Raw genomic sequence first — 13,894 nt, forward strand, 5'->3', positions numbered from 1 at the left:
CGGGCGCTGCAGGATTTCAGTCCTTCACGGCGTAGTGTGTTACCAATTGTTTTCTTGGTGACTATGGTCCCAGCTGCCTTGAGATCATTGACAAGATCCTCCCGTGTAGTTCTGGGCTGATTCATCACCGTTCTCATGATCATTGCAACTCCACAAGGTGAGATCTTGCATGGAGCCCCAGGCCGAGGGAGATTGACTGTTCTTTTGTGTTTCTTCCATTTGCGAATAATCGCACCAACTGTTGTCACCTTCTCACTAAGCTGCTTGGCGATGGTCTTGTAGCCCATTCCAGCCTTGTGTAGGTCTACAATCTTGTCCCTGACATCCTTGGAGAGCTCTTTGGTCTTGGCCATGGTGGAGAGTTGGGAATCTGATTGATTGATTGCTTCTGTGGACAGGTGTCTTTTATACAGGTAACAAACTGAGATTAGGAGCACTCTCTTTAAGAGTGTGCTCCTAATCTCAGCTCATTACCTGTATAAAAGACACCTGGGAGCCAGAAATCTTTCTGATTGAGAGGGGGTCAAATACTTATTTCCCTCATTAAAATGCAAATTGATTTATAACATTTTTGACATGCGTTTTTCTGGATTTTTTTGTTATTATTCTGTCTCTCACTGTTCAAATAAACCTACCATTAAAAGTATATACTGATCATTTCTTTGTCAGTGGGCAAACGTACAAAATCAGCAGGGAATCAAGTACTTTCTTCCCTCACTGTATGTATTTGTGTGTGTGTGCATTTGTGTGTGTGCGTACATGTGTACATTTGTGTGTGTGTGTGTGTGTGTGTGTGTGTGTGTGTGTGTGTGTGTGTGTGTGTGTGTCTGCTTGCCAGTTACATAAACACAGAGAACATGAACCAACTGCTGGGATGACAAATAGAGACAGGGACATTTGTATGCAGCCAGGCCCCAACTCATGAATATTCATGAACTGCCGATGACACATACACGACTTCGTGACTTGTGACCAAGGTTACGCAACAGCCTACAGACTATATCAAAATGGTCAAAAACATACCCAATTAGAAGAAATGTCAACACAACAAATGTCAATACAAACTAATTTCGTTAACCCTGAACAGGAACAACCTGATGCCATTTACAAAACAATAAGCAACTAAGCTGTCGAAGTGAAAAAATAAAACAAGTATATAAAACGATATACTGCTCCAGAGCGACTTACAGTAGAGTGCATACATTTTCATAAAATAAATATGTATACACTACCAGACAAAAGTTAGGACACACCTACTCATTCAAGGGTTTTTCTTTATTTGTAAAACATTTTACATTGTGGAATAATAGTGAAGACATCAAAACTATGAAATAACACATATGGAATCATGTAGTAACCAAATAAGTTACTACATGATTCTTCAAATAGCCACCCTTTGCCTTGATGCCTCCTGAATGCCTCTTGGCATTCTCTCAACCAGCTTCATGAGGTAGTCACCTGGAATGCATTTCAATTAACAGGAGTGCATTCTTAAAAGTTAATTTGTGGAATTTATTTCCTTCTTAATGTCTTTGAGCCAATTAGTTGTGTTTACATTTACATTTACATTTTAGTCATTTAGCAGACGCTCTTATCCAGAGCGACTTACAGTTAGTGAATACATATTTTTTTTATACTGGTCCCCCGTGGGAATCGAACCCACAACCCTGGCGTTGCAAACGCCATGCCCTATCAACTGAGCTACATCCCTGCCGGCCATTCCCTCCCCTACCCTGGACAACGCTGGGCCAATTGTGCGCCGCCCATGAGTCTCCCGGTCGCGGCCGGCTGCGACAGAGCCTGGATGCGAACCAGGATCTCTAGTGGCACAGTTAGCACTGCGATGCAGTGCCTTAGACCACTGCCTTAGACCACTGTATACCCCTCCTTCCTTGTTGTGACAAGGAAGGAGGGGTATACAGAAGATAGCCCTATTTAGTAAAATACCAAGTCCATATTATGGCAAGAACAGCTCAAATAAGCAAAGAGAAACGACAGTCCATCATTACTTTAAGACATTAAGGTCAGTCAATACTGAACATTTCTTCAAGTGCAGCCGCAAAAACCATCAAGCACAATTATGAAACTGGCTCTCATGAGGACCGCCACAGGAATGGAAGACCCAGAGTTACCTCTGCTGCAGAGGATAAGTTAATTAGAGTTACCAGCCTCAGAAATTGCAGCCCAAATAAATGCTTCACAGAGTTCAAGTAACAAACACATCTTAACATCAACTGTTCAGAGGGGACTGTGTGAATCAGGCCTTCTTGGTCAAATTGCTGCAAAGGATCCACTACTAAAGGGCACCAAAAAGAAGAAGAGACCTGCTTGGGCCAAGAAACACGAGCAATGGACATTAGACTGGTGGAAATGTGTCCTTTGGTCTGGAGTCCAAATTTGAGATTTTTGGTTCAAACTGTGTTTTGGTGTGGGGGTGCTTTGCTGGTGACACTGTCTGTGATTTATTTAGAATTCAAGGCACACTTAACCAGCATGACTACCAACGCATTCTGCAGCGATATGCCATCCCATCTGGTTTGGGCTTAGTGGGACTATCATTTGTTTTTCAACAGGACAATGACCCAACACACCTCCAGGCTGTGTAAGGGCTATTTTACCAAGAAGGAGAGTGATGGAGTGCTGCATCAGATGACTTGGCCTCCACAATCACCAGACCTCAACCCAATTGAGATCGTTTGGGATGAGTCGGACGGCAGAGTGAAGGAAAAGCAGCCAACAAGTGCTCAGCATATGTGGGAACTCCTTCAAGACTGTTGGAAAAGCATTACAGGTGAAGCTGGTTGAGAGAATGCCAAGAGTGTGCAAAGCTGTCATCAAGGCAAAGGGTGGCTATTTGAAGAATCATGTAGTAATGTTTTTGGTTACTACATGATTCCATATGTGTTATTTCATAGTTTTGATGTCTTCACTATTACTCTACAATGTAAAAAATAGTAAAAATAAAGAAAAACCCTTGAATTAGTAAGTGTGTCCAAACTTTTGACTGGTACTCTATATATATATTTTTTGTTGTTGTTGTTGTACTGGTCCCCTGTGGGAATCGAACCCACAATCCTGGCGTTGCAAGTGCCATGCTCTACCAACTGAGCCACACGGGACCACCCAGATGATACAGCATGGCGCTTGCAACCAAGGAACCAAGGAAGTGTGTTCTATGAATCACCTGTCTTTCTCTTTGACTGAAGTCTGAGGGGTTGTGTAGAGCTGCTATTACATCAGTCCCTCCAGGATTCTGTGATTCTGTAATCACATTTGTTTTTGCATATTACGCGAGCCCTTGCACAATTGACCAATCACGCACTAGTACCACATAAAACAGTCAAATCACTGCACTCCAAAAAGAGGGCTCGCAATTTTAACCAATTACCACACTTTTACCACATAGAATGGTTCAATCAAGCCACACGCAACAAACGTTTTTCCCCGCCAGCACATTTTCATGACAAATTGGACAAAAATCATGGATGAAGAAACAGATTACAATAAACAGAGTAGGCTAGTTCTGCCTGTTGCTGTAAACCAGTTCATAGGACACAGCTTACAGTACATCATTTCATCCCTGTTGCTGTAAACCAGTTCATAGGACACAGTTTACAGAACGGGACCGCCGAGTGCCGAAGCGCTTAGAAATTGTCTGTCCTCGGTTGCAACACTCACTACCGAGTTCCAAACTGCCTCTGGAAGCAATGCCAGCAGAATAACTGTTCGTCTGGAGCTTCATGAAATGGGTTTCCATGGCCGAGCAGCCGCACACAAGCTTAAGATCACCATTCGCAATGCCAAGCGTCGGCTGGAGTGGTGTAAAGCTCGCCTCCGCTGGACTCTGGAGCAGTGGAAACGCGTTCTCTGGAGGGATGAATCACGCTTCACCATCAGGCAGTCCGACGGACGGAAATCTTAACGCTACAACATACAATGATATTCTAGACGATTCTGTGCTTCCAACTTTGTGGTAACAGTTTGGGGAAGGCCCTTTTCTGTTTCAGCATGACAATGCCCCGTGCACAAAGCGAGGTCCATACAGAAATGGTTTGTCGAGATTGGTGTGGAAGAACTTGATTGATCTGTACAGAGTCCTGACCTCAACCCCATCGAACACCTTTGGGATGAATTGGAATGCTGACTGCGAGCCAGGCCTAATCCCCGACCTCACTAATGCTCTTGTGGCTGAATGGAAGCAAGTCCCCGCAGCAATGTTCCAACATCTAGTGGAAAGCCTTCTCATATTAATGGCCATGCTTTGGAATGAGATGTTTGACGAGCAGGTGTCCACATAATGTTGGTCATGTACATGTCGTTGGTCGTGTGATATGAACGGGAAACAAAAACACATTTAAATTGAAAATTTTTCTTCTTCTATTTTGTAAAAGTTTGAAATCCACATCAATAGAACTGAGTAGTTCTATGTGGTTAACTGGTCGGTAGCTGAGTATTCTAAGGTTCCATTCGGAGGTGCCAAGAAGTGCTGCAGACTGCAGAAGGAGTCTGAGTCTATTTGCAGAAGCACCAAGGGCACTAGGGCTGTTTAGATAGTGACCTAGTTTAGATATATTCATGAGTTTCTCAAACCTCTAACACAACTTATTTATTTCGATTCTACCTAGGTGAGGAAGCACATTACTATCTAATATGACTAAAATGTAAATGTAATATAATAATAATCCCACGGGGGGCCAGTATGAAAAATGTATGCACTCACTAATTGTAAGTCGCTCTGGATAAGAGCGTCTGCTAAATGACTAAAATGTCAATTGGATCACTAATATCATCGTACTTGTAATATGGAGGTGGCGTTGTTTGGCGTATTTGTTTTGTTTTGTCAGTATTACGTTATTAATGAATTGATTTGCAGAACAAGTTGGCCTAATAGCTTATTTGTGCTTTCTTTATTTTTGATTAAATCAGAGGGTCCTGCATGTGCTGGTGTTACAACATTATGACACTGGTGTTATGACATTTTGACACTGGTGTTGTGACATTATGACACTGGTGTTATGACATTATGACACTGGTGTTATGACATGACACTGGTGTTATGCCATTTTGACACTGGTGTTATGCCATTTTGACACTGGTGTTATGCATTATGACACTGGTGTTATGCCATTAAGACACTGGTGTTATGCCATTATGACACTGGTGTTATGCCATTAAGACACTGGTGTTATGCCATTAAGACACTGGTGTTATGCCATTATGACACTGGTGTTATGCCATTATGACACTGGTGTTATGCCATTATGACACTGGTGTTATGCCATTATGACACTGGTGTTATGCCATTATGACACTGGTGTTATGCCATTAAGACACTGGTGTTATGCCATTATGACACTGGTGTTATGCATTATGACACTGGTGTTATGCCATTATTACACTGGTGTAATGCCATTATGACACTGGTGTTATGACACTGGTGTTATGACATTGGTGTAATAAAATAACCCAGTAATTTTTGACAAAGCTGTGCTGACCCAACTGGTATATGACTGCAATCTTATGGTTTACCTACTGTTATGATATGGCAGGGTAGTTTAGTGTTAGCACACAGTTCAGCAACACACTCTACCAGGATACACTTCCACACTCCATCCCCCAGGTGTCAGCACCAACCAAGTCAAGGGCTGTGCTCTGCCAGGAGACCTTGATAAGCACGTCATCAGGTGACGGTCAGTCAGTGTCCCAGCTGGCAAGCCGAGAGGCTGCTGGTTTTGTTTGGTGACCATGAGGCCATGAGGTTGAGTTTTGAATTTTTAGTTCAGACATGCCTCTGTTGTTTCCTTTTGTGTACGTGTTAATTTTGGTCACCTTTTGAACAAATCAACTCATCTGCTTGGAATGCCCGATCAAGAGGTCGCGACAGAGTTGACCCTGGACCAAGGTAAGGTTGCTGTCCCCTGGGTACATGCATACCATAACAGAGTTTACCCTGGACCAAGGTAAGGTTGCTGTCCCCTGGGTACGTGCATTCAACACCTGGTTGCATACGCTTACTTGTCACATTAATGCACACCTCCAATCAGGTTACAGAACCATTATGAAGCCCTAGACTTAGCGAGTACAGTTTGAACAACAGGCCGTCTAGTTGCTTCCGTAACACTATCAACCCAAAATACCCTGCATTTATCAGCGTTGCACTATACGGTGACAGTGGTGACAGTGGTGTGGTAAACGTGGAACCATAACATCACATACGATCACATGCAGGCTGTGCTGAACCAACTGTAACAGTAGTTCAATTATGTGATCTCCATACCTGTTCGTTGTTCAGCCTCGACTGGTTTCACACTGTACGGTGACACTGGTGTTATGTCATTGGTGTTATGTCATTGGTGTTATAAAAATAACCAGGTTATGGTTGTGTGATCTTATGACAGATCTTACGGTTGACCTGACCACATAGGATCACATAGGCTGTACTGACCCAACTGTTATATGACTGTGGTCTTACGATTGACCTCCATACCTGTTGGTTGTTCACTGTACGGTGACACTGGTGACGTGGTGAGCAGAGAGCCCCATGGGGTTTGTGTTATAGAAGGCTCCCAGGGCACAGAGGACATCTCCCCCTCGGCTGGCTGACAGCTGACCTTGTTGATACCATCAACACAGGAGTATCCTCCCGGACACGGCTGGAGCAGGCAGTCATCGTAATTGTGCTCACAGTTCTTCCCCTGTACATGTCAAACAGAGATAGACGTTAGACTACAGAAACAGAAAGATAGATAAACATTAAAAGACCATAGAAATAGTCAAATTAGATTAGACCACAGCTATATAATCTAATCTAACAGAAATATTATTTTATTTTCTTAGCCATTCCCTTAGATTTATGAGTATAATTCCGTCTATGTTGTGAGGTCATGGACAAAAGTAGTGCACTACATAGGGAATAGGGTGCCATTTGAAACACACACATGGGCTTTAAAAAAAAATATATTATTTACAATGATGGCCTACCCCGGCCAAACCCGGACGACGCTGGGCCAATTGTGCGCCGCCCTATGTGACTCCCAATCACGGTCGGATTGTGATACAGCCTGGGATCGAACCAGGGGGTCTGTAGAGACACCTCTAGCACTGAGATGCTTGGTAAGGAAGACAGGATTCGGGCCACCTTAATAAGGATGTCAATTATGTGTATCAGCAGGAGAAATGATCTCAAACGCCTGCAGCTGACATCTACGGTGGTGGGATACTGAACTAAATAACCTCTCTCTGAATACGGCCCAATTGGCACCCTATTGCTAATTGGCACCGTGTGTAGTGCACTTCTGTTGACTAGGGCCCATAGGGCTCTGGTCAAGAGTAGTGTACTGCATAGGGAATATGGTGCCATATGGAACTCAACCTCTGCCTTATCCTGTCCATGACTAGGAGGGTCAATATTCAGCCTCTGCCTTATCCTGTCCATGACTAGAAGGGTAAATATTCAGCCTCTGCCTTATCCTGTCCATGACTAGGAGAGTAAATATTCAGCCTCTGTCTTATCCTGTCCATGACTAGGAGGGTAAATATTCAGCCTCTGCCTTATCCTGTCCATGACTAGGAGGGTAAATATTCAGCCTCTGCCTCATCCTGTCCATGACTAGGAGGGTAACTATTCAGCCTCTGCCTCATCCTGTCCATGACTAGGGGGGTAAATATTCAGCCTCTGTCTTATCCTGTCCATGACTAGGAGGGTCAATATTCAGCCTCTGCCTTATCCTGTCCATGACTAGGAGGGTCAATATTCAGCCTCTGCCTTATCCTGTCCATGACTAGGAGGGTCAATATTCAGCCTCTGCCTTATCCTGTCCATGACTAGGAGGGTAAATATTCAGCCTCTGCCTTATCCTCATGACTAGGAGGGTCAATATTCAGCCTCTGCCTTATCCTGCCCATGACTAGGAGGGTAATTATTCAGCCTCTGCCTTATCATGTCCATGACTAGGAGGGTAAATATTCAGCCTCTGCCTTATCCTCATGACTAGGAGGGTCAATATTCAGCCTCTGCCTTATCCTGCCCATGACTAGGAGGGTAATTATTCAGCCTCTGCCTTATCATGTCCATGACTAGGAGGGTGAATATTCAGCCTATGCCTTATCCTGTCCATGACTAGGAGGGTCAATATTCAGCCTCTGCCTTATCCTGTCCATGACTAGGAGGGTCAATATTCAGCCTCTGCCTTATCCTGCCCATGACTAGGAGGGTAAATATTCAGCCTCTGCCTCATCCTGTCCATGACTAGGAGGGTAAATATTCAGCCTCTGCCTTATCCTGTCCATGACTAGAAGGGTAAATATTCAGCCTCTGCCTTATTTCTGTCCATGATTAGGAGGGTAAATATTCAGCCTCTGCCTTATCCTGTCCATGACTAGGAGGGTAAATATTCAGCCTCTGCCTTATCCTGTCCATGATTAGGAGGGTAAATATTCAGCCTCTGCCTTATCCTGTCCATGACTAGGAGGGTAAATATTCAGCCTCTGCCTTATCCTGTCCATGACTAGGAGGGTAAATATTCAGCCTCTGCCTTATTTCTGTCCATGATTAGGAGGGTAAATATTCAGCCTCTGCCTTATCCTGCCCATGACTAGGAGGGTAAATATTCAGCCTCTGCCTTATCCTGTCCATGATTAGGAGGGTAAATATTCAGCCTCTGCCTTATCCTGTCCATGACTAGGAGGGTAAATATTCAGCCTCTGCCTTATTTCTGTCCATGATTAGGAGGGTAAATATTCAGCCTCTGCCTTATCCTGCCCATGACTAGGAGGGTAAATATTCAGCCTCTGCCTCATCCTGTCCATGACTAGGAGGGTAAATATTCAGCCTCTGCCTTATCCTGTCCATGACAAGGAGGGTAAATATTCAGCCTCTGCCTTATTTCTGTCCATGATTAGGAGGGTAAATATTCAGCCTCTGCCTTATCCTGCCCATGACTTGGAGGGTAAATATTCAGCCTCTGCCTTATCCTGTCCATGACTAGGAGGGTAAATATTCAGCCTCTGCCTTATCCTGTCCATGACTAGGAGGGTAAATATTCAGCCTCTGCCTTATCCTGTCCATGACTAGGAGGGTAAATATTCAGCCTCTGCCTTATCCTGTCGATGACTAGGAGGGTAAATATTCAGCCTCTGCCTTATCCTGTCCATGACTAGGAGGGTAAATATTCAGCCTCTGCCTTATCCTGTCCATGACTAGGAGGGTAAATATTCAGTGTTATCCTGTCCATTACTAGGAGGGTAAATATTCAGTCTTATCCTGTCCATGACTAGGAGGGTAAATATTCAGTCTTATCCTGTCCATTACTAGGAGGGTAAATATTCAGTCTTATCCTGTCCATGATTAGGAGGGTAAACATTCAGTCTTATCCTGTCCATGACTAGGAGGGTAAATATTCAGTCTTATCCTGTCCATGACTAGGAGGATAAATATTCAGTCTTATCCTGTCCATGACTAGGAGGGTAAATATTCAGTCTTATCCTGTCCATGACTAGGAGGATAAATATAACACCATCACATTCTGGGAGGAGAAAGAAGAAGAAGAACATATTGAAAGAAATGCTAACATTACAGATGTGGAGAACAGCAGAGACAGAGAGAGAGAGAGAGAGAGAGAGAGAGAGAGAGACCGAGGGGACGAAGGGGGAGAGAGAGCTCCACACAGACACAGAGAAAGAGGGGGAGGCAACAGGGATGAAGGAGAATAGAGGCAAGGATAAAAATAAGGGAAGAGTGCGCTGGGTAAGCCTCACCACAAATCCAGGGCGACAGAAGCAGGTGTAGCCGTAGCCAGGCTGGTTCTGGATGCACATCCCCTGGTTGCAGGGCTGGGGAAGGCACTCATTAATGTCCAACTCACAGTGAAGGCCTGTCCAACCTGCCAGGGAACAAAGCCCACAGACTGAGCACCGCAGTGTGGAGGGAGGTGTGTGTGCGGTGCGTGTGTGCGGTGCGTGTGTGCATAGTGTGGTGAGACCTAGCTTCACCCACATCCACCACCCTCTTAAGTGAATATCAATCAGATTCCTTTGATTTGCTGCTTTGCTTCTTTTTTGGGGCACACACACACACACAACAAAAGGTTCATGGAGAGAAATGGTGTTAAGTGTCACATACAGTTTGATGGGGCTATAGGCTAGGTGTTTTAATGAGGCTATAGGCTAAGGGTATACATGTTTTTTTTGTTTTTTTGTTTTTTATTTCACCTTTATTTAACCAGGTAAGCCAGTTGAGAACAAGTTCTCATTTACAACTGCGACCTGGCCAAGATAAAGCAAAGCAGTGCAATAAAAACAACAACACAGAGTTACATATGGGGTAAAACAAAACATAAAGTCAAAAATACAACAGAAAATATATATACAGTGTGTGCGAATGTAGTAAGTTATGGAGGTAAGACAATAAATAGGCCATAGTGCAAAATAGTCACAATTTCGTATTAACACTGGAATGATAGATGTGCAGAAGATGATGTGCAAATAGAGATACTGGGGTGCAAATGAGCAAAATAAATAACAATGTAAATAACAATATGGGGATGAGGTAGTTGGATGGGCTAATTACAGATGGGCTGTGTACAGGTGCAGTGATTGGTAAGCTGCTCTGACAGCTGATGCTTAAAGTTAGTGAGGGAGATAAGAGTCTCCAGCTTCAGAGATTTTTGCAGTTCGTTCCAGTCATTTGCAGCAGAGAACTGGAAGTAATGGCGGCCAAAGGAGGTGTTGGCTTTGGGGATGACCAGTGAGATATACCTGCTGGAACGCATACTACAGGTGGGTGTTGCTATGGTAACCAATGAGCTAAGATAAGGCGGGGATTTGCCTAGAAGAGATCTATAGATGACCTGAGGCTATAGGCTAGGTGTTTTGATGAGGCTATAGGCTAGGTGTTTTAACGAGGCTATAGGCTAGGTGTTTTAACGAGGCTATAGGCTAGGTGTTTTGATGAGGCTATAGGCTAGGTGTTTTGATGAGGCTATAGGCTAGGTGTTTTAATGAGGCTATAGGCTAGGTGTTTTGATGAGGCTATAGGCTAGGTGTTTTGATGAGGCTATAGGCTAGGTGTTTTGATGAGGCTATAGGCTAGGTGTTTTGATGAGGCTATAGGCTAGGTGTTTTGATGAGGCTATAGGCTAGGTGTTTTGATGAGGCTATAGGCTAGGTGTTTTGATGAGGCTATAGGCTAGGTGTTTTGATGAGGCTATAGGCTAGGTGTTTTAATGAGGCTATAGGCTAGGTGTTTTGATGAGGCTATAGGCTAGGTGTTTTGATGAGGCTATAGGCTAGGTGTTTTAAAGAGGCTATAGGCTAGGTGTTTTAATGAGGCTATAGACTAGGTGTTTTGATGAGGCTATAGGCTAGGTGTTTTGATGAGGCTATAGGCTAGGTGTTTTAATGAGGCTATAGGCTAGGTGTTTTGATGAGGCTATAGGCTAGGTGTTTTGATGAGGCTATAGGCTAGGTGTTTTAATGAGGCTATAGGCTAGGTGTTTTAATGAGGCTATAGACTAGGTGTTTTGATGAGGCTATAGGCTAGGTGTTTTGATGAGGCTATAGGCTAGGTGTTTTAATGAGGCTATAGGCTAGGTGTTTTAAAGAGGCTATATGCTAGGTGTTTTGATGAGGCTATAGGCTAGGTGTTTTAATGAGGCTATAGGCTAGGTGTTTTAATGAGGCTATAGGCTAGGTGTTTTGTTAGACATGTGACAACCCAGTGATCCTGACTGTGGCCTGTAGATGTTCTGTAGACATGTGACAACCCAGTGATCCTGAATGTGGCCTCCTTCAATCGACCAAAGTCACAATACATGTACTACCATGTCCCAGACCTCTTTGTGCTGTTTTGCGAACTCCTATGGTTGTTGTCGTGCCAAAGAAAGCTGTGTTGACTAATATACTACTTGGACTGTCTCTATGTTCCCATTCTAGAATAAGTGTCAAGTCCTCCTCTTGTTCACCATCCAAAGGACACAGGGACAACTCAAATTTCCGACTCAATTTTTTTTTAGTTTGCTTTCAGTTGATTGGTCTGTCCAGTAAATTAGCCAGTAAATTAGGTTGTAAACCTTTAAAGACAGAACAAAAAGTTACCATTTTAATTAAACATTTTAAATGAACTTAAATTAGTTTAAACATTTAAATAAACATTCTAAATAACTTCAATGAATTTACCATTGGCGTCTTTGGACTGAACCTGTGAGTGAACTTGGAGTCTTCTCTCTGAAGTTTGTTCTTCAGAATGACTGAGCCCCTCCATGCCTTCACAGGTGCTCCAAATCAGTGAAAATGACTGATCAGGTGACAAGCAGCCGGTTTGCTGCTGCTGGTGCCCTCTGGGAAGTGTAGTTCTTTGACTCACTCCTGAGATTCAGGTCAACAATAAGAGTCTAAATGTTGTTCTAGAATAAGAGTCTAAATGTTGTTCTTCAATTGAAATGGAATCATAGATTTAAGGAGCTTTACTTGGCTCCAGTCTCAGTGCGTCATCTATAGTTTGGAAGGACATCAGCTCAGTAGCTGTTGGTATTGTCTTATAGGGCAGTTGATTCAATAGTAGATGTTGGTATTGTCTTATAGGACAGTTGATTCAATAGTAGATGTTGGTATTGTCTTATAGGGCAGTTGATTCAATACTAGATGTTGGTATTGTCTTGTAGGACAGTTGATTCAATAGTAGATGTTGGTATTGTCTTATAGCACAGTTGATTCAATAGTAGATGTTGGTATTGTCTTATATGACAGCAATAGTAGATGTTGGTATTGTCTTATAGGGCAGTTGATTCAATAGTAGATGTTGATATTGTCTTATAGGACAGTTGATTCAATAGTAGATGTTGGTATTGTCTTGTAGGACAGTTGATTCAATAGTAGATGTTGGTATTGTCTTGTAGGGCAGTTGATTCAATAGTAGATGTTGGTATTGTCTTGTAGAGCAGTTGATTCAATAGTAGATGTTGGTATTGTCTTGTAGGGCAGTTGATTCAATAGTAGATGTTGGTATTGTCTTATAGGGCAGTTGATTCAATAGTAGATGTTGGTATTGTCTTATAGGGCAGTTGATTCAATAGTAGCTGTTGGTATTGTCTTGTAGGGCAATTACATTTAAGTGCTGTGTTTTACATAGTAGCCTACTTAATCATTGCTGTTTGAACTGTCTGATTGCTCAGTACTTGTGACCGTCTATGTGGATGTAGATTAGTTTCAGGCCTATTTGTCTAACAGTCTTGCTAATTTGTGGGAGGGTTGTCTTGTAGGGGGTGTTTTCTTCACCCCTGCCAGGCAATCACCAATCAGTGCTTAGAGGTGTGTCTTTCACCTCTGCTACGCAATTAGTGCTAGTACTTCAGTCTCCCCTGTTTTTTCAGTGGCAGCTGTTGTAGGCTCGGCCCTAATTTATGTGCTCTCTGACGCCTGGAGTTGGAAGACAGAGGACAACGCCAAAGGACCAGTCAGCCCTTCCCCTCTGAGGGGCCAAAATGGTTCTCTCTGTTACAGTATTCAGAGGACTGACTACCGAATGTGATAGAATAATGCCATAGTATCCATGTTTGGTATCTATCTGATAATTGTTCACTGAGGACAACTCTGGTGCTATCTATATGGATGTATGATCTCTGTGGTTACTTGTATCTGTACAGGGTGAACTCTGAATTACTATTGTGCAAAAATGTTTTATGGTCCTCTCAGGAATTCTGTTTTATTTGCATTGGCCTCATCCCCCACACAAGCTCTTAGATGCTGTGACACCCTGTGGAGATTGGTCCTTGGTGGTCAGGTTACACTGTGAACTTGGTATCGTTTGATTGGTCAAAGGTGGCTGGTTTTGGGTTGAAAGGTTACACATTCAGATGTTATAAATGGAATTAAATGCCTTTGTTCTGTCTCTTATCCT

General features: G+C 43.2%; 1 protein-coding gene across 1 annotated transcript in view; it reads right to left on the reverse strand.

Moving 5' to 3' along the window:
- Positions 1–13,894, reverse strand: part of LOC311118737 (uncharacterized protein) — a gene marked incomplete at both ends in the record, with an annotated part of 78,410 nt that overhangs the window by 26,600 nt on the left and 37,916 nt on the right. The window contains 2 exons of the mRNA XM_084193521.1: positions 6,473–6,695; positions 9,757–9,881. Of these exons, the coding sequence (XP_084049647.1) occupies positions 6,473–6,695; positions 9,757–9,881 (348 nt within the window). The remainder of the gene's footprint in view (positions 1–6,472; positions 6,696–9,756; positions 9,882–13,894) is intronic.

This window comes from Coregonus lavaretus, assembly GCF_964263955.1.
Source record: "Coregonus lavaretus genome assembly, contig: HAP1_SCAFFOLD_2435, whole genome shotgun sequence".
Lineage (NCBI taxonomy): Eukaryota > Metazoa > Chordata > Actinopteri > Salmoniformes > Salmonidae > Coregonus > Coregonus lavaretus.